We start from the raw sequence: 24,439 nt of genomic DNA, 5'->3' as shown, positions 1-24,439 counted from the left end.
TGTGGGTCCTTCTGGTTCTGCTGTGTGGGACGCCACCTCAACATGGCCTGATGAGCGGTGCCATGTCCACGCCCAGGATGAAAACCAGTGAAACCCTGGGCCTGCTAAGCGGAATGCGCAAACTTAACCACTCGGCCACAGGGCTGGCCCCTGAAAGCCTTTTGTATCTACTTAATGTTTTGACCTGTGCAAGCTCTTTTTTTTTTTTTAAGATTGGCCCTGAGCTAACATCTGTTGCCAATCTTTGTTTCTCTTTTTTTTTCTTTCTTTCTCTCCCCAAAGCCCCAGTGCATAGTTGTAGATTCTAATTGTAGGTCCTTCTAGTTCTTCTATGTGGGACGCCGCCTCAGTGTGGCCTGATGAGTGGTGTGTAGGTCCATGCCCAGGATCCGAACCAGCAAACCCTGGGCCGCCAAAGTGGAGCATGTGAACTTAACCGCTACGCCACGAGGTGGCCCCTATGCAAGCTTTGATGTGGATGTTTTTCATCCACTGCTTTTAAAAATTCATTTTTAGTCAAAAAAAAAGCTGGCATTTCTATAATCCCGTCAGTCTATTCCTACAGAAGTTGTACAATTTCTCCAATCCACCTCAATCTGTGGTCACATAAGATTAAATTCCAGGTGAGAATAAATATGCCACATCAGCCACATCTGCAGACCCCATCCTAGAGGCCCCCTAAGTGACAGGAGGCTGGGGCCCACGGGGGCGGCAGGGCCGGGCTCACCTGACTCGGTGGTGATGGGCAGGGAGAAGAATGTGTCTGAGTACAGCGGCTGAGTGAACTCCTTCAGCTCCTCGTCAAACAGCTGCGTAAACGCCCGGATGCTGATTCTGAAAAGATAACCCATTCGTCGAGTGCACGTCAGTGGCTGACCAGGGCAGGGCCGATGGAAACATGTGTTCAAGGGGCAAAAGCGTGGGCACCTGGTCAGCATGTGTGTGGGGCAGGATGCGAATTACGGAATCAGACAGACTTGAGTTCGTGCGTTCACTCTCATTCATTCATCAAACATTTCCTGAGCCCTACTCTGTGCCCATCCCTGTCCCAGGGACTGGAGACACTGCAAGGCACAGACAAAGTCCCCATCACCCCAGAGGCTCCATCCTCCGACCACAATGCACAAAGTTAATACGCCAGATGGTGGCATGTGCTGTGAAAGGAAAAGGGCAGAGAGAGCGGTGGAGAGCAACGTCGGGCGTGCGGGCAAGGTCAGGGGAGGTCCTGACAGGAGGACACCTGCACCTGCGGGAGGGGAGAGAGAGGCCATGCCTGCATTCCAGGCAGAGGAGGGAGCAGAGCAGGCTGGCCCAAAGGAGGAGGACGGTGGAGGCGAGGACGGCTACAAGACGTGAGCTCAGGTCACCTGGGGAGAGCTGGATGGAGAGAGAGGGTGAGCCTGATTGGGCTGTACTGGGTTCAGAGAGATGGTGAGATGTGGGCTCAGAACCCTCCAGCGACATCTGGGGTCAGTCCAGCCACGTGGACAGGAGGCTGCTATGGGGTTCGTCCATGTGGCCATGCAGGATGGTGCCTGGAGACCAGCTGGCCCTGAATTCCACAGGCGAGCAGGATGCAGCTCCTAAGACACAGAGCTGTCGTCCCAGCCTGGATGAAGCCTCTGGTCCCAACACAGGACCTGCGCTCACGCTCTCGGGGCAAGTCAGGCCCAGGCTCGAGGCAGCTCCCAATTTTTCTGGGCACGTAGTTTAGGAGGCATTAGAGATCATTCGAGGTGACTGACCAGGACGCAGGCAGAGAAGCCGTAGAGGAACATGGCCATTGCTTCAATTTCAGGAAGTCTGCCATGCGGACGAGGAAACAGACATGACTATTTTTCTTCTTGAAGGTGGAACTGACTCGGGGGCTCACGTCACAGGGACATGGAGTTTGTCCATTTGTTCGCTTTGCTTTGGTTTTTTTTTTTTTTTTTTTTTTTTTGCTGAGGAAGATTCGCCCTGAATTCTTTATACTCGTGCAGTGATTTCTAAGTGTGGAAGTGCTTGCACAAACATGGCCCAGAAGATGGTCTCCAACCTTTACAGTAGTATAAGGAAGCTGACTGCATCCTCTGGAACCTGAGGCTCAGACGCTTCCTCCCAGGTCACAGCGAAAGCTGGTTCAAGAAAACCAAACTCCACGTCTTGACTCCTAGGCTAGATCTCTTTCTCTCATTTCCTCTTGGCTTCCTCTTGGTTTAACAGCAGAGTTCTATCAGAGGGATGAAAAGGGCTGGGTCTAAAGCAGAGGGTCTGAGGTCCAGCTCTTGCTCTGTCGCTGATGAGTGGAATGGCCCCTAAAGTGCTTTGTGCCTCAGTTTCCTCATCTGTACAGTGAAGCATTGGATATGACACCTTGACGTGTTCTGCTGTACAATTCTAGGCTTCACAGATGCAGATGCAGGCTAGAACCAGGTCCCGAGAAATGAGGACCTCTAGGGACCGGGGAGGAGACGATGGCCTGGGAGAGGCTTGGCTTACAGTTACTGGGTCATCAGGAACTCTGTGCTCACAGCCCTGTCCAAAAGTGGACACCATGGCCCAGCTCTCAGCACCCATCAGAATCCCGTCCCCTCTTGTCTTCCTGTCTCGTCTCCCCAGTACCCCTTTCCATGCCCACCCCGAAACTGGACTATTCACTCCTCCAAAGGGTCTGTGCATTTCTGCCTCTGTGCTGACCCCCTCTGTTCCCAGTCCCTTGACTCTCCTCCGGTCCCGGTCTCCACATTTTCAGATCCTTCCCTACTTTCTAACGCCCGGCTAAAACGACACCTCCTCCAGGAAGCCTCTGGAACCTTCACAGCACTTCCTCACCTGCACTGTCTGGGTCCTCCCTCACTTCCGCCTGTGTTTTGCAGACCTGTTTTCTGTATGCGTGTAGGAATAAGATTATGTTAATGCGCAGATATCTGATAGCAATTATTTCTACTTTAAATGTGTACAGAATCAGAAGTCTAAAGCACAGATCTTGTGGTTCAGTTTCCTTCATTTGAGGAAAACGAGGTCAAGAGAAGCTGACCACCTGGTGTGGCCACGTTGCCGTTCTCTTTAGAACAGAAACAAGACCAGGCTGGCACTTCCAAACCTCCAGCTGCCTCTCACCCTCTCGGGCGGCCCCTTCCCCAGGGAACAGCGCTAGTCACCTGCGGGGTGAGGGGACCCCCACGATGAAGGGGAGCACATTGCCTTCACTGACTCCGCAAGCTTGCACATCAGCTAAGCTCAGCGTTTCCCATTTCTCTCCAATTCTGACTTTTCTTTTTCCGTGTTCTTTCCCATCTACCTGATGGCTTGAGGGTCATGGTGGAGACAGCATCTTGAGATGGAGGATGCAGACGGCCCTGAGCCACGGCTCTGAGATGTGGCTCCCTGCGTGCTCTGCGGTCCCCCGAGCACCTCCTCTTGTCAGGCACTGGCTGCCTGGCATGATTTTCACAAGTCTGAACCAAATGTATTCTGGAGAAATAAGGAAAGCTGTGTTCTAGAAAACAGATCTGTGCGCCGTGAGTTGATTGCGTTATAATAAGAATGTGTGACTTTCATAAAGCATCTTGGTGCGTTCTCTTAGTTGTTCATAAACGTTTGCTGGGTGGCTCTTGGGTGCCAGGGCCATGCCGTATCATCTCATAATCGATGTCCCATCTCTGGCTGAGCTCTCACAGGCCAGAGAAGGAGCATGCACTTCAACAAAGGGTCAATAGGCTGGTTGTTAGCCGGTGCAGGCTGGGGTGGGAACGGAGCTGAGCCAGCTGCCTGGCTGTGGCTGACAGGGTGGTGCGGGGCCAGTTGAGGGCTGAGCTGGTTTTGGGGTGTCCATAGGAGTTCCTGGGTCAGACAAGGGAGTGGAGGGCGTCCGAAACCGAGTGAAGAGAAAGTGCAGAGGCTCAGAGGTGTAAGAGAGCCATGTCCCGTTCAGGGGGCTCTGAGGAGCCAAGAGAAGCAGGGGGCAGGGTGCACATGGCAAGTGGCAGGAGACAGAGCCGTGGGGTGAGTGGAAGGGAGACAGCGAGGGTGGGTGCGCCTGGAAGTGAACGGGAACCCCGGCAGACCCTCATCCTGACGGACGTGACTGGCTTCAATCCGTTGCCCACGTTTGTCCTCAGGGGGACTCTGATGTTCTGTGGATGAAGACAGTGGGGGCCACAGTCCCCACAGCTGAAAAGGGCAGCGCCATGGACCGCGAGGTGTGTGGGGGCTGCCGGGCTCCATCTGCGGGGACCGCCTGCAGCTCCTTAGTCTCTCAGAGGCAGCCACGAGTCGGCTTCTCTCCTCCCGCCAGCGGCAAACCAACAGAAGCAGCTTGGACCTTCCAGCTCACAAGGAGAAGACAGCCCTCGGGGGGCTTCTGCTCAAACTTCCTGGAGCCCAAGTGACCAGGAACTGAGGCGTTTCTTGATTCTTATCAGAACGGAAGGACCCAGCGTTCCGATCGCTTAAATTTCTCCTTCGCTCTGTCGAGACCTCAGCTGCTCCAGGCGGACTCTCACGGCCTCTTCTTGAGGCAAACGTCACTCAGAAGTTTGTGTGCTTACTCTCGAGGTGCCGACCTTGGCTGGGGGGGCGAGAGCCTTTTTGTCGTGAGTCCTGAGCAGAAGGAGCTGTACGGAGATGCTGTCCAAAGCGAGTACTGCAGTCCCCCCGGGTCCGTGGGAAACACGTTGCAAGACCCCCGGTGGGTGCCTGACAGTGCGGGTAGAACCAAACCCTAGAGAGACCAGGTTCCTTCCTATACATACGGACCTACGATAAAGTTTAATTTATAAATTGGGCACAGTAAGAGATTAACAACAATAACTAATACTAGAGTAGGGCAATTACAACAACAAGCTGTAATAAAAGTTACCATAGATCTTAGCAACCTGAGTAAACGATATTTTTCTTTCCTTACCAAGTCGAGAACTTTCACCTTTTCACTTAAAGGAAACTTTACGGCTTCTCTTTGGCATATCGGAATTGCCAGCATCACGACTCTTGTGCTTTGGGTCATTATTAAGTAAAATAAGGGCTTCCTGACCACAAGCACTGCCATACCGCGACAGCGGATCTGACGACCCAGACGGCTACTAAGTGACTCACGGGCGGGTGGCAGACACGGCGGATCCGCCGGGCCAAGGATGAGTCACCTCCTGGGCATGAGACTTCATCACGTGACTCAGAACAGCACGCAACTTAAAACTTACGAATTGTTTGTTTCTGGAATTTTCCAGGTAATATTTTTGGACCGCGGCAGACCTCGGGTAACTGAAAGGTAAGGAGCGATGACTACCCTGTTCTAGGAAGACAGTTGGCCTGCCTCTGTCGACGCGAGGGGAGGGCTAAGGATGCGCTCAGGGGTGAGGGCACGTCATGGTCTCCTTTTGGAGCCAGCAGGAAAGCTTCTGCTGAGATTCAGGGGTGACACTTAAATACGTAAGAGTCAATAAGACCCGGGCACCGGCCAACAAGAGTGCACGCTGGCCCACAGAGAACCTGGCTGGCTGCCATCTTGGCTGGCTGTCAGCTCTGGGAAGACCCAAGAGAGGAGGCATGGCCTTCGCAGAAGTACTAATCTTGGATGCCTGGATCCTTGCACCCAAGGCAGCAGCACAGGTCCCCACCCTCTTGAGGACCCTGCTTGGGAGACCGTTCTTCTGCTGTCCCTGCTCTCCGGGAGACCGTGCAGGCTGAGGGCATTGCCGTTCCTGCAGCTGGAGGGCGTCAGCCACAGCAGGACTTCCTGGACGGCCCACCAGCGGCTGCTTTTCAGCTGCTGTCTGGGCGTGAGGAAAGGAGCTCCCATTCACTCAGGGCCTACCCTTCAGGAGGTCACAGAGCGCTTCCATGTTTTTACGCTTTAGAAGGTAAATAAATAAGTGTAATTCCAGACCTCACTGAAAGTGGAAGATAAGACCTCATGCTTCCCTAAACTCAATCTTTCTGTTTGAACATTTTCACAATCGTTAACCTGGGAAATTTGTACTAAAGGAAGTTCTAGGAGAAAGAACAATCAATTAGGAGCCTTCAGCTCTTCACCTAATGGACTGGAACTTCTGCACAAACGCCAAGGTCCTCTTTACGCATCACCTGTGAGTGGAGGCAGGAACGCGGCCTTTATAAATTACCCACACAGCGCAGGGCTGTCTTGTGGTGCAGGTTATTAATCTACAGGAGCTCGTGTGCCTCAGACGCCCAGACAGCTGAGCACCCAGCGATGGAGCCTGTTCCCTCCAGCAAAATGATGGGGATACATCTAACCTGTAGGCGGTGTGAGGCTTCAGCGGTCCGTCACAGAATTTCTGCTGATGGGGGTCGCATTTCCCACCCAGGCTCTCCATCTCCGCTCCGAGCTTGATGTCAAAACTCTTGGGGTTGCTGTCAGGACTTTCGGCACATTTGCTGGCGAAATAATCGGTCTGATACACTCGGATGGAGGCATTGTGCCTGTACTCCAGGTAGGAGGGCAGAGGGTGCTGCTGCTCCGGCTTCAGCTCGTCGCTGCCTGGAGCGAGAAAACCCACAGTGAAGGACGGCCCTTCTGCTGACTGGAGTGACCAGGCTGCCTCCTCACCCACTGTGTCTGCTCATCCCCAGAGTGCAGAATCTGTGATCTCGAAGGACGCTGTGAAATTCTCCAATGAAATTAACTTTGGCCCACTTTTTCTAACATAAAAAATAAAAATAAAGTGTGTATATACAAAATTTTATACACACACAGATACCATCACTTTTCCAGGAAATAAAGTGTGTGTGCGAGAGCGTAGCCCAGAAATCAAATGACAATGTGTCCCAGACTCCCACTGTGAGAGTCGGCCCACTCGGTCAGCCCTCCACCTTGCCAGTACCCACTGTCGCTGAGCTAATGAGGAAACCCCTGTGGCCTGGGAAATGGGGAAAGATAAGAGGAATCAAGTCCAAGGCCAGGCAGCAGCCTGAGCACGCTCCACGAGCCTCGCCCGGCCAGATGACTGCTCGAGGCCCAGCTCTCTGCCACCCTGAGCACAGTTTAATCCCGGCTTGGATGTGGCCCCACATGTGGAATATGCCCCAGAACTCGTCCCTGTCCACCCAGCCTGCTGCGTGTTTTGGCACTGCCGACGAGTCTGAGGTTGGCTGGAGGAAAGCATAATTAGGAAGGTAAATATTATAGAAATCAAACACCATCCACAATGAACTTCAAGGAGTGGCACTGTTGGGTTCATTGCACCCTGGACTCTAATAAAATTTGCTCAAAATGAGTGGGTCTTGGAAATACTATCTTGCTGGCAGTGGCTGAAAAGGAGACTTGCCTTTAGGCTCAGCACGTGTGCCATAACCGGCATTTGTGTGATCTGGACTTTCTGGGGACATGTGTGCCCCACATACAACACCCCTGCAGGTGTTTGACAAGTGCCAATATAACAAACTCTAAAGATCACACTCGGGGGTTGCGTGGGACGCTGTTATAACTACCACCTGGTCTTTGCCGGGTCCGCGGGAATTAGCTGGACATTGAATAGTCGAATGGGCTAGAGAAAGAAACATGCTGTTGCAAATCCAGTAGAGAAAGGACAATGCTTTTCACGATCAACTTCTCCCTCTTCTGAGGTTTTGAGTAATTCTGCAGATTGCTGGGCGGTTTGGGAGCGTGTGATGGCTTGAGGTCTTTGGGACGGGGCGGGGAAGGCAGCTGAGGCAGGCAGAACAGAAGAGTGGTGAGCAGGGCTGAGCGAGTGGTGGGGAGGACAGCGGGCCAACACATGCAGTGTGATTCCAACAGCGCCGGCACGAGGTCCCGGCTCAGCAAGTGATGTTATTTATTATTGTTGTGGTTGCTGTTATCATTATTCACTCATTCAATAATTAAACCCGGCAGATAACAGCCTTCATCGCTGAAAGAGCCTCTGAGCCAGTTTTTGTTACATCTCCCGGCATCCCGCAGAGAGAAAGTGGAATGATAGAAAGACTAACTTTTCTGCTCTTAAAAGCTTGTCGCAGAAGGAGCCCCGTGGAGGCCTTTGAGAAAGCGGCCCTGCACCCCGCAGCAGAGGTGGCTCGCGTCACTTACCCTCGGCCTCTCTCACCACCACCGTGAAGTACTTCACAGCCCCGTTGGTGTCGCTGAACCAGCTGCAGTTGAAAGTGAAGTTGATGGAAGACCTGCTGACGAGCACGTCCTTTTTATTCACGCGGATGTGCGGAGGTGGAGGCGGGGGCCCTGGAACGGGGGAGCAAGAAGGTCACGACTCTGCCTTCACGTGCAGACAGTGAGAGGAGGGTCTCTGCTCGTGGGCATAGACTGTGTGTGTGTGTGAGCACGCATGTGTTTAAAGCTTGTAATTAAGAAAACTCCCCTCCCCGAAGGGAAGCCGTCTGCCAGCGGCACCTCAAACATAGCGGGAGAGGCAGCTCCTCAGCAGGATTTCCTGAAGCTGGGACGTCAAACTGCTTAAGAGCCCATTAGCTCTAACTACGCGGGGCGAAGTGATGTATTTAAATCCTAATTCATTCAAGTACTTTAAGATCCTTTAACTTGTCTGCCGCCTGGTTCCTTTACACAGAGCCATGTTTCCGCCTCCTGGAACCCTTGGGTCCTCCCGTCCTAGTGACAGCGAGCCCGCTCACGGGGCAGCCTGCAGGGCAGGACAGAGAGGCACCAGGGCACACCTCCGGACACTCACGGTCTATCATGGTGATGGTGCTGCCCTCCACCACCTCGCTGGTCATGCCGGCCGACTGCACCTTGATGGACACCAGGTACCTCTTGTGGGGCACGAGCATCATGATGTTGAGCAAAGATTTCTCTTTCTCCAGCTTTCTGGAGAACTCCACCTCTTGAGTGTCCATTTTCCGGCATTCAATGCTGTACCCGTCAAAGTCGGAGTCTGGCGGGATCCAGGAACAGGCAATGGCCGTGGAGTTCTGAGGCCGGCAGTGCAGGTTTTGGATCTTGTCTGGCTCTAAGGGAGGAGGAGAGACACTTTGCACAACTTCGTAAGACATCTTTTCTCAGCTCCTTTGGGTCCAACTAGCTCAGAGATCTAAATAAATAATTCTCAAACTTTATTTGGATTGTTTTTCGAGGAAAAAACTCTCACAGATCACCAAAGGAATTTCTGCCTGCCAGATCCTGCTCTGAGAAACTTTAAAAGTTAAAATGCTGTCCCTCTAGGGGCAGACGCCACCGCCGCCACTGCCCCCGGCCAGTGGCGCCAAGCCCTGCTCCAAAACTTTCGGCACCATGCACGAGCTGGTGAACCACGTCACGGTGGAGCACATGGGTGGCCCCGAGCAAAGCAGCCACGTCTGCTTCTGGGAGGACTGTCCGCGCAAGGGCAAGCCCTTCAAGGCCAAATACAAGCTCACCAACCACATCCGCGTGCACACTGGCGAGAAGCCCTTTCGCTGCCCCTTCCCGGGCTGCGGCAAGGTCTTTGCGCACTCGGAGAACCTCAAGATCCACAAGCGTGCTCATCCAGGGGAAAAGCCTTTCAAATGTGAGTTTGATGGCTGTGACAGAAAGTTTGCCAACAGCAGTGATCGAAAGAAACATTCCCATGTCCACACCAGCGACAAGCCCTACTACTGCAAGATGCGAGGCTGTGACAAATCCTACACTCACCCGAGCTCTCTAAGGAAGCACATGCAGATTCACTGCAAGTCCCACCACCTTCTCCAGGCGCCCTCAGTTACTCCAGTGGGTGCCCCCTTGTCCCCTGTGCTGGACCCAACCAGGAGTCGCTCTAGCACTCTCTCCCCTCAGGTGACCAACCTCAATGAGTGGTACGTTTGCCAGGCCAGTGGGGCCCCCAGCCACCTCCACACACCTTCCAGCAACGGAACCACTTCTGAGTCTGAAGATGAGGAGATGTACGGGAACTCTGAAGTTGTGCGGACGATACATTAGAATTTATTAGTCATAACAATAAGTAAAATCAGAGGTGGGAGTCCTTGGACCATATCCTAACCTGAGATAATGCTGAGCCTGAGACAAACCCGTGACTCAGACGTGCCGCCGGGTCTAATGAGCCCTATTTATTCAGTATGAAACCCTATGGTGTTTGTACATTTAATTAATTTAATTAAGATATTTGGGCTTTTTTTTTCCTTAGAAAACAAACAAGATAACCACCAAGCTGGACTTGTACGTTGCAGGGGGACAGGGCTGGGAGCAAATTGTACCAAGGAAAATGCATGGAGAGATTAGCTAATCAAGATACATACTACCGATGCAATATATATATCTTTTAGAAGGGAAGAGAAAGAGCATTCAGTCAGAACTCGACGCAGCAGCAAGGCTCTCTGCATTTCCTGGAGCGCCTCGAGAATGCCTTTGACACCATAACGTGGGCTTCTTTGGAGCCACTTTGCCTCCTCCTTGGGCCCTATTTCTGCAAAGGCCTCTTGATTGTCAACCACACACTTGCTGCATGGCCAACAGATCTTGGACTGTACCTGTGTCCAAAAATATTTGTAAAAACCCTTTAAGTCCTAATACTTGTAATTTTTATACTTGTAAATTAAAAAATTTCCACTCTTTTATTACTGATCTCACCTTAACACAATATTTTTACACAGGATTATTTCTTCATTACCCTGCTTGAATGATGAGAAAAAAAAATAATGAGGCAGCAACCTTCATACGTCTCCATGTATTGTGCTACTGTGATTGTTCAAGCAAAAGTGGAGAGAAGAAAAGGCTGCTGCGATAGACAACTGTGATATTTTATAAAATAGAAGAAATCAAGTGCTTTCTTCTTCCTCTATGGTATTTTTTTTTTTAATCTGAAATCTCAGATGCTGCCTCTTTGCTACGTCCATGTTTTAGATCTTAAGTTTTTTGGGATGCCAAAATTAACAGGCAAGCCTAAGGAGGTGGGATGTTGGCGACATGCCTATTTTTTTGGGAAAGCTGTTGTTTTTAAAACAGGCCAACCCTTCTTTTATACTGCTGTATCAACCTTTTAAAAAGTCTTTATTTTTCATTGCCTGAAACTGCATTTTCTTCCACCTGAACGCTGAGCACATCGAACTCTAGCCCATTTGAAAATGACAGTGTGTGAAGTGTATGATTTACATTAAAAGAGGGGAGGGAGTTGCTAGACATATTAAAATTTTTAAAAGGTTTATAGTTACCACCAAACACTGATGAATGTGTGACCTTTGCCAGAGCTGTCAAGCTAGGATGAAAAAGGTCAGGGACCCAGGACAATAAGTCTTAGTCAATTTATTTTCGGTTGGTACAACACAGCTTGTGTGCAAAATGTAGTCCATCACAAACATCATACCAATATACTAAAGGGCACTAATTTATCCTCAGAGACCCTGAAGACTCCCCTCCCCAGGGTCTGTAGAAATTTGTTTTATGTACTGTGAGTGGGTGATGTAGTCTTGTCATTGTTAATAATTTGTATGTGAACACTCTTATTTGTACAGTTGAATTAATTTATTTTCAGACATCATCCCTTTTTTTTTCCTGGAAGAGTTCAAAGCACACCAAAGAATTATATGTTTTGGTGAAAGATTGTTGTTTATGATCCATGGTTTATTTGAAAAAAAAAAAGGAAAGGAAATGGGAAAATATATTTTTAAGCTTACTTGAATGAACAGTGTAATGTGAAAACCAGGACTCTTCCTGCATGTCTTTTTTGCATTGTGTTGACGAGATTACATATAGTTTATAGATATATTATATTGCTAGTACAGTGCCTGGTGCTGTCACTTTGAAAGCCTTTCAATGTTGTCTTCAGATTGTTACGGTGAAGATGAAACATGCAGACCCCTCCTTTATAAAGAAAAAGACCATAAAACTTGAATATAAAATGATTCTACAGTGTTAAAGTTTATTTGATTTTCATATTATTCACTTTCAAAGCTATTTCAAATAGACAAAATAAGATAAGGTATAAACTTTGGGGGGATAATTTATGTATTGTAAACTTACTAGAACAAAATATTTCTGATTTATAATGAGTTGTTTTATTTATACAACTTTTTCCATGGTAGTTTGCACTATTCTTTATTATGCTACAGGTTTATTTATTATGAAACAAAGGAATATGTATTTTATGTATTTTGCCATGCATAGGTTAACTCTCCGCCACAGATTTATTGGTTGCTGATACACCTTAAATAAAAACTTAAAATGTGTGCCTCCAATAGAAAGAAAGAATGATTATGAAGTGAAAACTTTAATAAAGGTATTCTTCCTAAAAAAAAAAAAAGAAAAAAAATGCTGTCCCTCTAGAAAATCTCCAGGGCCAGCGTGACTGACACACAGATGCACAGGCCGGCACTGAATCAGGCGGCAGCAGTCAGAGAGAAGGCGGCAGAGAGTCTAGAGGCTAAAAGTGCAGCTTGGCTGCCTGAATTCAAGGTCTATTTCCCACATCTGCACACATGTGGGCAAGTCACGCAACATGTCTGCGCCCCATCTGTGGAGTGGAGAAGTGAAGCCACTACTTCTCGTGGCCTCTGCAATGAGTCAATGAGATGAAACATGCACCCACCCAGAACCGTGGCCGGCGGGGTAACTGCTCAGTGGATGCTGCTCTCCCAGGAAGGAGGTGAAGACGGGCAGTGCTGGCCTGTCGCCCTCTAGGCTCTGGCTTCTGTCCCCCCTTCCCTTCTCTGCCTGCCTGCCCTGCTCACACACCGAGCTTCTAGCACTGAAACTGCTCTCGCTCCCGTGTACACCAAGCCGTGCCGCCCCTGTGCTTATGGTCATTCAGTTCCTCCTGCCTGACTCGGGGACTCAGTGAGTGGGGGTGAGTGACACAACGAGGAAAAGATTCGGTCTGAAAGAAACGCAGCTCTGCAACCGTGCAGGTTAATAACCACACCCCGTGGGCCCAGCGTGCACGCCCACCGTCTCTAATTACATGCTAGCAAGCTACCTTGTACCATTCAGGTAGTAGTTTTTAAAAAAATTTTCTTGCTGCTGTTTCCTAAAAATTCTTATTAAAGTTAAATATGGACAGTTATTAAATTTAGATAGTAGTTTTTGAATTTTAATTTTAGCAGCTGAGCCATTTAAAGCAGAATTCTCAGGTGCCCAGTCTGTCGGCGTGCACTGTGCACCCTGTGAATTCAGCGTGCACCGGGGTCAGCGTTGGGCGACTCCCTTTCCACAGGGATTTCTGAGGAGCCTCAGGCTCCAGAAGAGAACTTGAAAACCTAAATGTAGACCACCCTCTTTCATTCCAAGAGTCGAAAGCCTTCATAAAGATTAAAGTTAAAAAGACAGTCCATTGTTCTATTGACCGTAGCACAAAATACAGCAAGAATTCTCAGACGGCAATAACCATAGGCCAATCCATCAAAAGGGTTAAAAAAATAAGGAAAAAGACAGTCACGCTTGACCTGAAGAACACCGAATGGGAAAACCCCTCGTTTCACTGTTGGGTTTTTACGTGGTCTCAAAAATTTCCTCCTTTCCTCTCTTCTCCACCTCCTGTGCCTCCCCAAATTAGAATTGTATGTTCGCTCAAAAACCTTGTAGATAGGGTTGGCTATATAATGTTCCGAGCCCAGTGCCAAGTGAAAACGTGATGCCCCCTGTTCAAAATATTAAGAGTTTGCAGATGGTGAAAGCAGAGAATTAAGCCAAGTGCGGGCCCCTCCCAGCCTGGCGCCCCGTGTGCCTGCACAGCTGGTGACGCTGGCCCTGTGTGCAGAGTAGGTCATTCTCCCAGCTCAGGAAGGATCCAGGACCTAGGCGAGCTTCTGGGGGCCATGTGCCCTCCCCACTCGGCCCTCCCAGAGCAGCGCCTGTCACTCTGATTCAGAACTCACACCTGCCCCTGACACAGGCCTGCTGTAGGGTCCTCATCCCCAGCACCCCGACTCTGAAATGCTCAGCATCTGTGACCACTGAGTGAATTCCTGTTGCACGTCCAGGGGTACAGATGTCAGCCAAGTCACGACAGGCTAGAAAAAAGTCAACCCGAAGATTTTTGAGGCTCGGGGAAGAACTGGCCTTTGAGGCAAGCAGTAATTGTGTGTTTTCAAACAGTAACTGCTTGTTGATCTTGTGAACTCCCTTCAAACCAAGTCATGGCTGAGACCCACAGACACCTCCTCTTTCAGCCTCAGAGGAAGCTTTTTAAAACATCCTGCCTAGGATCAGCCCCGGGGCCTGGTTCAGAGCACTCTGATTTGGCGGCCTGGATTCGGTTCCCGGGTGCAGACTACACCACTGTCTGTCAGTCACATACAAAAAGAAGACTGGCAACAGATGTTAGCTCAGGGTGAATCTTCCCCAGCAAAAAAGAAAAAAAAGAAAACATCCTGCCTAAGCCATAAGTCTGATAATTTGCACAAAGAACATCACGGAAATTTGCCTCAACCTCCTCCCTCGCTTCCTTCTCTCTCATTTTCACCTCTGAGTCCCAGCTGTCTTCTGAGGCTCAGGTCACATCCCCATTCACTAAGAAAAGAGTACCTACTATGTGCAAGGTGCTCTGCTAGGCACTGTGAAGAGCAGAGAGGTGAAGAACACATTAGCTGTAGCCTCTAGGAGGGGAGACGAGTCCCAAATAGCCACGACATAAGGTGGAAAGAAGAACGCGCCAGCAGACGCGGAGCAAGAAGATGCTGTGTGGACTGACAGACCACGTTCCGCTGCTGGCGTGAGCGTTGGGCAGGACTCAGCAAAGGCTTTCTGCAGAGAGGGCACCTCGCCAAGATCCTGGGAAGGGGGCATTTCAGGCAGAGAAAACCACGACCCACGACCCCAGGCCCCAAGGGTGGGGCTGGGAGGAACCAGGAGGCGGATGAGGAGACCTGCGAGCTGTTCACCACAGCGGGAGTGCAGCTGTGAGAATGGAGCGCTGGGCCGATTTTACATGAAAATACAAACTTCTACTCTGTTCAATCCTCTGATATTTTGGGTTTCCTGTGACCCACAGCCAAACCCAATCCTGGCTAATACAACCCTCAAAGTTCCATCAGCCGTTCCTCTCAAAACGCGGCATCCGGGCCCTCCGCACGCTGGCGGCTCTCCTCCTGCCGTGCCCAGGCGGTACCCGCCGCTCTCCAGCCCTAGCATCCAGGACTGAGCACAGTACTCCAGATGCGCCCTGACCAGCCCGGCCGCCTCCCAGCTCTCACACTGAGCCCTGAGACTACGCAGCCACAGTCAGCCACGGAAAGCCCACCCTGAGCTCGCTGGACACGTGTTCCTCGGGACACACAACCATCTGATCCCAAACTGCTCTTTGGATAAGACACAGAGGACACGTTACAGCTGTCACAACATTAATGTTTGTGCAACAAGCAAAATAACCGTTTGCTTAAATTTCTAATTTTCAGCTACATCTATTTTTTTTTTTTTGAGGAAGATCAGCCCTGAGCTAACATCTGCCACCAATCCTCCTCTTTTTGCTGAGGAAGACTGGCCCTGAGCTAACATCTGTGCCCATCTTCCTCTACTTTATATGTGGGATGCCTACCAGCATGGCTTGCCAAGTGGTGCCATGTCCACACCCGGGATCCGAACCAGTGAACACCAGACCGCCGAAGCGGATGTCAGAACTTAACCGCTGCACCACCGGGCCAGCCCCTCAGCTACAGATTTTATCAACAACCAATAGCTATCTGGTCTGATCCTAGAAGCCACATTTCCTGGGTATTATTGGAAAATGGATATTTAGATTGAGGTTCCTGTGTGAAAACCTCTGTTCCTTTGAGGTGTGTCGTCTCTATCCCCAGATGCCTCTGGGAAGAAACTGATGCCTGTTTCCTTGCTGAAGGATTTTCATCTCTAGGATTCACAGCAATGTGTCCCAATGGACCCTCTGCTTCTAGTTTCCCCTTCTAGTCTCCCCCAGAGTGACTCTCTACAGTGCACATCTGACTGTGACATCTCGGCCGAGCATCCTTCAGTGGCTCCAGTTGATGGAGGAGAAAGTTCAAAGTCGTGACCACGGCTCACAGACAGTTCGCGACCTGATCCTCCTAATCCGCCCCTTTTAGGCTCTGGCCACCTGAACTCCTCTCTGTCTGTCTCTCCTGCCCGGTCTTGGAACATTCTATTCTCTCTCCCTGGAATATTCTCGACTTCCTTCCCCATCTCCACCTGGGGAATCTTACTCTTTCCTTAGGTTTCAATTCATGTGTTTCTTCCAGGAAGCTCCCTTGTTTTGGGTCAGATGCCCTAACACACGTTTCTAGAGTGCCGAAGGCTTCCTTCACACACCCACAACGTAACTGCCTTTTCAACCACAGCACCTCCCACTCGGCTGTAAGCTCCACCAGGGCAGACATCATTTCTTTATCGCCCATGGTTTTTAGTGTTGAATGAATGAACAAATCTGTATAGATTCCTGCCTGAATTCAATCCTAACCAATCCACACAAAAATGTGGATATAAATCGAGTGCCACGGGAGCAAGATGTTGCGACACATACTTCCTCCTCACCCCATTTGACAACCAAGAGAAGAAAACACGTCCTACTTGTCCTCACGGATCCCGAAATCGGTCTGCTGTAGGCTTTCCAGGAATCCCCGCTCACAGTCCTGACGCTGAACTGATAGGCTCGCCCTGGACGAAGACCGTACACGAGGCGTCCCTCCGACTTCCTGTTGCTGTAGGGGTTGAAGACCGTGATGGCGTCTCTGGGGAGCCACTGCAGCTCAAAGTCATCGTAGTCCGTCCACTCTGGCGGCCCCTTCCAGGTGATGGCCAAGGACGTGTTTGCAACGTCAGCAAACGACATAAGACTGGGAGGACTCGGGGCTGCGTGCAGGAGACAGTGAGGGGTCACGCGGTCACTCATACGCCACAGCAGATGCACATGAGGCAGCTGACGCCACCACACACACTTGAATGTGCTTTCTAAGAGGAGACACTGTGATAATATAGTCATAGGAGCTTCCGTTTACACTGTTAACAGTGTGTAAGGCACTGCCCTCAAGTGTTTTATGTACATTTTCTTTCATTTTCACAACCAGAGTTTCCTCACCAGGCTGCTGTGGAGCATGAGTGTGTCTAAATAGGTTACAAGTGTGCAAAGGATTGATCCCATCAGACTTTGGGATGCGAGGGCTCACAGCCACACAACAGTGACGTGTATGATTACCCCATCTACACACGAGGCTTACAGATGCTCAACGATCTGCCCAGCTTCAGAAGGTGAGTGGCAGAGGTAGGATAAGGACCCAGATCTTTCTGACCAAAGTCTGTCTGCTTTACCCACTATACACAGCGCCCTCCCAAGTCCAGGGCCAGCATGTGGCGCACCACCACCAATTTTATTTCTCATCAACACTGTAGTTAGGACCTGCCTTCGGAAGCTGCTTCCCATCAACACTTGTCGGTGGGCCCCTGGCTTCCTACCTGTTCTGCTCTCCCCTGTCACCTTGTTGCTGAGGTCCCCGCTGTGAGTGACCACACACAGCGTGTACTTCCTTCCAGGGACGAGGCCGTGAAAACGCCACTCTGTCAGGTCCCTGTCCCTTCTGTTTTCCTTCTTCGTGCCGTTGGGGTTGTAGAGAATCAGCTCGTAAAAGTCGAGGTCCCCCGAGGCTGGGCTCCAGCTGAACCAGAGGCTGTCCGTCATGTTCCGATTGGATCCCCTGAGGTTACTCACAGAGGCCGGGACTAAAGCAGAGGGGAAACCATTACTGGAAACAAGACACTTAGAAACGAAGGCATTTTGGCCCCAGGTGAACACACAAGCTATAGGGGGCCTGTGGGTGACTGGTCCCTGTGCAGAGTCAGCTCTCGCCTGCATCTCAGGTCACCTAAGTTCAGGGGGTGTGGTCTAGAGATGGGGTACAAATCAAAATAAAACTGAATGCAATGGCCGGTCATTCTATATGCTCCCCACACGTGCACCCATAAACGCACAAAACTAGATCTTCAGAAACGATCAACCAAAGCTGGCCGAATGGTCCATAACTTAGCTCAGAAAAGGCCCTGAAATTCTCTTAGCGGCTCCAGCCCCTCCGTCTGGCCCATCCCACTGGCGGCCACCCCCCATCACGTCCCTCTCTGAGCATCCGCACTTCCTCTCCCTCTTTCGAGATCTCAGTTCTCTCCTGCGCTCTCTCACCGAAGTCTACACTGGTGGGCCCTCGCCAGGGAAGGAGGGTCAGCAGTCACTTCTACCAGTCTGCACATGGGCCACACTGGCACCTGGCCCCTGGGTACTGAGCTCCAGTACTCTTTGGAGAGTGAAGACTGTTGTCCCTGGCTGGGGCACTTTACACATTACTGGGCAGCTAAGGAAAGATGTGCAGAGGGCAGACTGCCCCGGGGACGGGAAACTGAGTCTGTTCACAGTTGAGGCTTCTAGGCTGCTCTGTTTCATTCCCTTCAAACTGAGAACTCCTGTTGGGGGCCTGGAATGTGCTCCTCAGTGGCCCCCTCACCTTCAGGCCTCCACCGAAAGCCCTTCTCTGTCTAAAGGAGTCTCTTGCTCTGCCAAGTCACTCTCGGTCCCCACGCACTGTTTGTTTCCTTCACAGAATTTAAGGCGTTCCCAAAGCATCCCCTGGAGAATCTGGGTCCCAGCTCCTCCCCTCTGTGCTGAGGTCAGGGGCCTTGTCTGCCATGGTCACTGTCACGGTCCAGCAGGCAGCCTGGTTCCCGGCACAGAGGAGCTCTCAAAACTACTCACATGAAAAAAAAAAAAACCGCATAGGAAAATGAGATGTTGAGCCCGGCGCGCTGCCCGTCCTGCAGCGGCCGGCCGGCAAGCAGAGGGCCAGGTCCATCTTACACCCAACCCTCTGAGGTCAACAAGCGGAGGGCACAGAGCAGATGCCAGCGCAGAACCATTCTGAGAAGTACGCAAGGTCTGATTCAGGGCCAGAAAGCCTGAGGGTCAGAGCTCACAGACAGCGGGACCCCGGGTAGGATGGGGAATGAAGGGCGCATGAAGGAAAAGCGGGTGAACACTGCGGCAATTTCCCGCTCGGGTCCAGGCCTCACCTGTTCTCCCCAATATGAAAGACTCGTTCGACAGCTCCCCACTGTGAGTGACGATGACCATCTTGTACATTCGACCTGGCAGCAAGTTCTGGAAGGAGAAGGTCTGGATGTGCGGGTCGACCTGAGCCCTGTCCTGAAGAGTCCGATCCGGGTTGTACAGAAAGATGTTGTACCCGCCGAGCTCCCCGGCCGAGGCGGTCCAGTGGAAGGACAGGTGTCTGGTCGAGTTCTCCGTGATCCTCAGGTTGGTGACGGCTGCCGGGACTGGAGGAAACATTGAGAAGCAAGAGAGAGACTGTTTTGGCACATCCCTGACACAGCCCAGGACTGACGCGGGATGGACACACTCAAGTGGCCACTCAAAACACAGTGGGCACTGCCGTTAAAACGTACTGATGTCACGGAGACCCCAAAGCAAAGAAATCTGAATTTTGTGAATTACTGATGCTGAAACTGTTAGTTTTACAAGACAAAACCATAAGAGAACAAAAAGAAAACCCAGTAATGGGAACTTATCTCCACAGACATCTTTTGGGTACAGAACAAATGTTCACCTGTGTGACTAAATGTTCTAAAAGAAAGGGCCAGATCAGAGCTCAAAAAACTGCCTCTGAGTGCCATCCGAGAGCTAAGAAATGGCCATCGGAGGAATGGCAGTGGGAAGGAAGCGGAAAAGCAGACAGCAAGAGGAAGTTAGAGTCAGGGATACGGGAAAGCAGAGGAAAACCCAAAGCGTTAGAAAGAAAGGTTTCCAGGGGCTGGCCCTGTGGCCCAGTGGTTGGGTTCGTGAGCTCCGCTGCAGGAGGCCCAGGGTTTCGTTGGTTCGAATCCTGGGCTCGGACATGGCACTGCTCATCGAACCACGCTGGGGCGGCGTCCCGCATGCCACAACTAGAAGGACCCACAATGAAGAATATACAACTATGTACTGGGGGGCTTTGGGGAGGAAAAAGGAAAAAATAAAATTTAAAAAAAAAAAAAAGAAAGAAAGGTTTCCAGGGCCGGCCCAGTGGCGCAGTGGTTAAGTTCACACGAACGTTCGGATCCCGGGTGTGGACATGGTGCTGCTTGGCAAAGCCATGCTGTTGTAGGTATCCCACATATAAAGCAGAGGAAGATGGGCACAGATGTTAGCTCAGGGCCAGTCTTCCTCAGCAAAAAGAGGAGGATTGGTGGCAGATGTTAGCTCAGGGCTAATCTTCCTCAAAAAAAAATAACAATAATAATAAAAAAAAGAAGGGTTTCCATTAGGATTTTGCAACCCCTTCAGTGCTTCCTGTTGGCTCGGTGGCCACGTGCCACCAGAATGGCCTCTCCCACACTGCCGGCCCAGGCGCTGCCCGATTCCACGGGGTCGTAGGAGGCAGTGGAACAGCTGCCTGTGGGTTCTCCTCCCTCCAACCCAAACCCCTTCTCCTCGCTTTCTCCCTCTCCTCATGCCAGCCCCTTAAAGTTGATGTTTCCCACGGCTCCGTCCTCTGTCCCCTTCATATTCTGTGGCATTACTGAGCCATCCACAGTCTCGTTCATGCTGCACATTCTATGCTCTGAATGTCCGTGTCCCCCACCTGTGTGTTGAGACCTAACGCCCAACGACGGCATCAGGAGGCAGAGATATTGGTCGTGAGGGCGGAGGTCTCAAGAACGGGGTTAATGCTCTAAAAGGAGGCCCCAGAGAGGCATCTTCCCCCCGTGAGGGCACAGCAGAAGGTGCCCTCCATGAACCAGAAGACGCAGAATCTCCTGGCTCCTTGGTCTTGCGCGTCCAGCCTCCAGGACTGTGAGAAATAAACATTTGTGTGTCAGCACCCCAGTTTATGGTATTTTTGCTATAGCAGCCTGAACAGACTAAGGCACGGATTTAACTAGAATTTTTGTCCAAATCGTCATCCCTAGGCCACTTTTCAGAGCTCAGGCCCATATTTTCAACTGCTGTTAACCTCCCTCTGCAGGTCATGAGGACGTCTGGGACTCGGCACAGAACCCCATCTCAGCACCTCCCTTGGCACGCCCCCTCCTGCTTCCCTCGTCTCAAGGGCTGGCATCGTCGTCTCTACCGACTCCCCAGGGAGAAACTCTGGAATCTTCTGTTCTTCCTTCTGTGCTCCCCTCGGCCACCAAGTGTCACCTCGTCTGAGCTGGAGACGGGTCCTGATGGCATCTACTGCTCCTCCTCAGGCCTGCGCTGGTCCACCCGCCCCACCCTTCCTGTCCTGCGGCTCAGTCCCCTCTGCGACCTCATCCCTCTGTCCTGTTCTCACTGCCTCAGCAAGATGGCCTCTGCGCTCCTCCTCCCGCAGGCCGGCACACCCCTGCCGCAGGGTCCGCGAGCTCCGCCTGGGCACAGTCTTCCAAAATACCTGCACCTCGCTCCTTTTCACTGCTCAGACGTCAACTCAGGTGTCACTTCTCAACAGAACCTCTGAGGACGTGCTGCTGCCCCGCTGCCCCGCCATCTTTTCTCTTTGGTGTTTGTTGCCATCTAACCTGCTCCCTCTTTTATGTGTTTATTTCCTTTATGGTCTTGCTCTCCTACTGGAACACAAGCTTCCTCCCCGCCAGGGTTTGTTTGGCTCACTCTGTGTCCAGCCTTTAGACGGTAGATGCTCGATATGAATGAATGGACAAACAGGTCTCCCCCTCTGCTCTCTTCTCTACCCATCATTTCCCTGTTCCCATCTGACTTATCTTTTTAAAGGTGTTTTTACTAGAAAACATTCACTGTCTGGCCGAAAAACTTTTCTTGGCCCCTCACTGCTTCCAAGATGAGAAATACACTCCTGAGGAAGGCACCAGGCTCCCTCTCGTCTGGCCCCAATCCGCCTTCCCAGCCTCCCTCCATGATGCCGTGCACACTCCAGCACCCACGCCCTCTCTGTGCTCCTTCGCACACGGCCCTGTCTGCACACAGAACGGTCTGCCTGCTCAGGCGTCCTTCCACCTGCTCTCCACAGGGAACACTGCTTCCTCCCTGGTGACAGCACTGACGTCACTTCTCTGAAGACTTCCCCCTTCTGCTCCCTCCATGCCCCCATTCTGTGGACACTGCTCTTACACACAGCCCTTGTCACAGTGACTGCCCCCTACTGTCCATGCGTCTGTCTGCCCCGTGAGTCAGTGAGCAATCCCAGGACGAGAAGCCCAATCCATCCTTATGTCCCATCCCCTTTCAGACCAGGCACTTGATAAAGAAGTAATCAACCAGACCAGAGCTATCTGAATAGTGGCCCCCAAAGACGTCCATGTCCCACTCCCTGGGTCCTGTGGACGGCACCTTATGTGGCAAAAGGGACTTTGTAGATGTGACTAAGTTAGGGCTCTGGGGATGGGAGGTCTTCCTGGATTATCCGGGTGGTGTCCAGTGTGATCACAAGAGTCTTTGAAAGATGGAAGACGGATGCAGAAGAGCAGAGAAGGCGACACTATGACGGACACAGAGGCAGGAGCGACACCACTGAGGGAAGGGGGCCATGAGCCAAGGAGTGTGAGTGGCCTGCAGAGGCTGAAAAGGGCAAGAAAGAGATTCTCCCCTGAAGAAACGCAGCCTGCTGTCTCCCCACACCTCACTTTAGCCCCGGGGGACCTGTTTCAGATTCTGACCTCCGGAAGCGTAAGATAACAAACCCGTGTTGTTTCAAGATGCAAAGTTAGTGGTAATTTACTACAGCAGCCAGAGGAAGACAGCACAGCCGGTGTGGATGGAAACTCTGGAGGAGAGTGTGGTGGGCTGAGGGAGCTGACGCGAAAGAGGCACATGAGCCCCTACTGTGCCAGGAACCGCGCCTCCAACCCTGGGCCGCTTCGCCCTCTGTTCTGCGGAGAGCAGACCCGCAGGGCCTCGCGCCCCCACAGCTGTGCGAGTTACCTGTGCGGCCTTCAGTCTGGGCCCCCTGGCTGAAGAGGCCCCCGCTGACCGTCAGGATCCGTATCTTGTATTTCTTCCCTGGCGTTAGGTCTTCGAATCTGTGCTGCTTCGCGGCGGCTGGCTCGGACGTGTTGCTCAGAAGGGTGCCATGTTCCGTGAGAAGCAGGATGTCGTATCTTTCTGCCACGCCGACAGCTTTCTGCCAACTCACTATCAAGGAGTGGCTGCTATATGCGTTGTCTGCGGTCACTCCCTGGACAGACGCCGGGACTGCGGGACAGAAGACAGGCAGGTTCCATCACTGCAGGCCAAGAACCCACTGAGAGCTCCTCCAACTCAACCACAGAAGCCTTTCTTTCCTGGTCTGCAAGATGGAGAGAATGACCTCTCCCCTGTAGTGTGACTAGAGACAATTCTAAACGCCTAGCAGGTAGTAGCAGGTGCTTATAGCTCATGTTTGTTAAAAGTAATTTATTAATAGTGACATTCATATAAATAAACAGATTCATTATTAATTCATTTGTTGCTTGTTATTTAGCTATCACAGGTAAAGTATATGGCACAGGTTCATAATTTTCTTAAAAAAATAATTTTGAGAAAGGGGTGAAATTTTGAAAAATGCACAGTTAAAGAAGTCTCCTTGTTAAAATTAAGATGTTTATATCCTTTAGCAAGTATAAAAATCTATTCAAATGATTTAGTGTCTGATTACCTTTCATTTGTTTTGAAAATCTCTATTAAGAAAGAAAAATGCAAAGAGAAAATATGAGAAAGGCTCTTGAAACCACGTTGAACGGCACAAAGTTAGGTGGTTTTGAACCTGGGTATTTTCACTCCGTGGAGAGCTAAGCCCACGTGTGGAACCATGTGGCCCTTCTCCAGGCGGATGCTCACCTGTCCGCCCGAGCACGTCCACCTGGTTCCTCAGGGACCCGCTGACCGAGGCCACCACGACGTGGTACTGCTGCCCTGCCTCCAGCCTGTCAAACGTGTGCTCAGAGACGTGCTTGGGGACCGTCTGGGACTCAACCTTCCGATCCTGCCGGAATGCCGACACAGTGTAGGAGTCGACGTCGCCCCCGCCAGGAGTCCAGTTCACTGTCAGGCTGTCTGTGGCCCCGTTGGGAGAAACGTGGATATTTTTGACAGCACTAGGAACTAAAAAAGAAAACAAATTTAAAAACCATCAATTAGAGAATGAATGTGGAAATTTCCACCAAAGCTTTTTTTGTGCTCCCTGTGTTTTGACATCTATTGAAAGAATACATACAAAAAAGTGGTATCAATTTACCAGTTTTCTCTGACTTTTTTGCCTGGACTGGTTGGTGGGGGGGAAGTCTAGAGAGACACCAAGGCCGGGGTGGAAACAAAGGATACAGCGAGGGGCTCACTGGGTTGCTGCGGTCCGTGCCTGGGGGTTTTCTCATTTGCTGGCTGTGGGGCTATAGGTGGATTACTGAACCTCTGTAGTTTCAGTTTCCTCATCAGAAAAATGGTCACGATGATAATAGGAACCAGCCCAGAGAGCTGTGAGGAGGTACACGTATGTGGACATATATCCCACATACATGACATACACCTATACACATGCACATGCATGATTGCACAAAGTGCACACACATGTGAACATACATCCCACATACATGACATACACCTATACACATGCACACATGTATGATTGC

General features: G+C 51.0%; 1 protein-coding gene across 2 annotated transcripts in view; it reads right to left on the bottom strand.

Annotated features, from left to right (window-relative positions):
- The window catches only part of PTPRB (protein tyrosine phosphatase receptor type B), a 106,030-nt gene that overhangs the window by 21,909 nt on the left and 59,682 nt on the right, over positions 1–24,439 (bottom strand). For both annotated transcript variants that reach the window (XR_006887682.1, XM_046655117.1), the window contains exons 14-22: positions 23,652–23,915; positions 22,758–23,027; positions 18,893–19,156; positions 17,294–17,557; positions 16,412–16,693; positions 8,637–8,915; positions 8,024–8,173; positions 6,235–6,478; positions 728–834 (exon numbers count right to left, since the gene is read on the bottom strand). Coding sequence is in view for 1 of the 2 variants with exons in the window: in XM_046655117.1 (XP_046511073.1) it covers positions 728–834; positions 6,235–6,478; positions 8,024–8,173; positions 8,637–8,915; positions 16,412–16,693; positions 17,294–17,557; positions 18,893–19,156; positions 22,758–23,027; positions 23,652–23,915 (2,124 nt within the window). In the remaining variant the exon portion in view is untranslated. The remainder of the gene's footprint in view (positions 1–727; positions 835–6,234; positions 6,479–8,023; positions 8,174–8,636; positions 8,916–16,411; positions 16,694–17,293; positions 17,558–18,892; positions 19,157–22,757; positions 23,028–23,651; positions 23,916–24,439) is intronic.

This window comes from Equus quagga, chromosome 1 (genome assembly GCF_021613505.1).
Source record: "Equus quagga isolate Etosha38 chromosome 1, UCLA_HA_Equagga_1.0, whole genome shotgun sequence".
NCBI lineage: Eukaryota > Metazoa > Chordata > Mammalia > Perissodactyla > Equidae > Equus > Equus quagga.
Note: the sequence above shows the minus strand (reverse complement) of the source record. Positions and strands in the feature narration are given on the sequence as shown.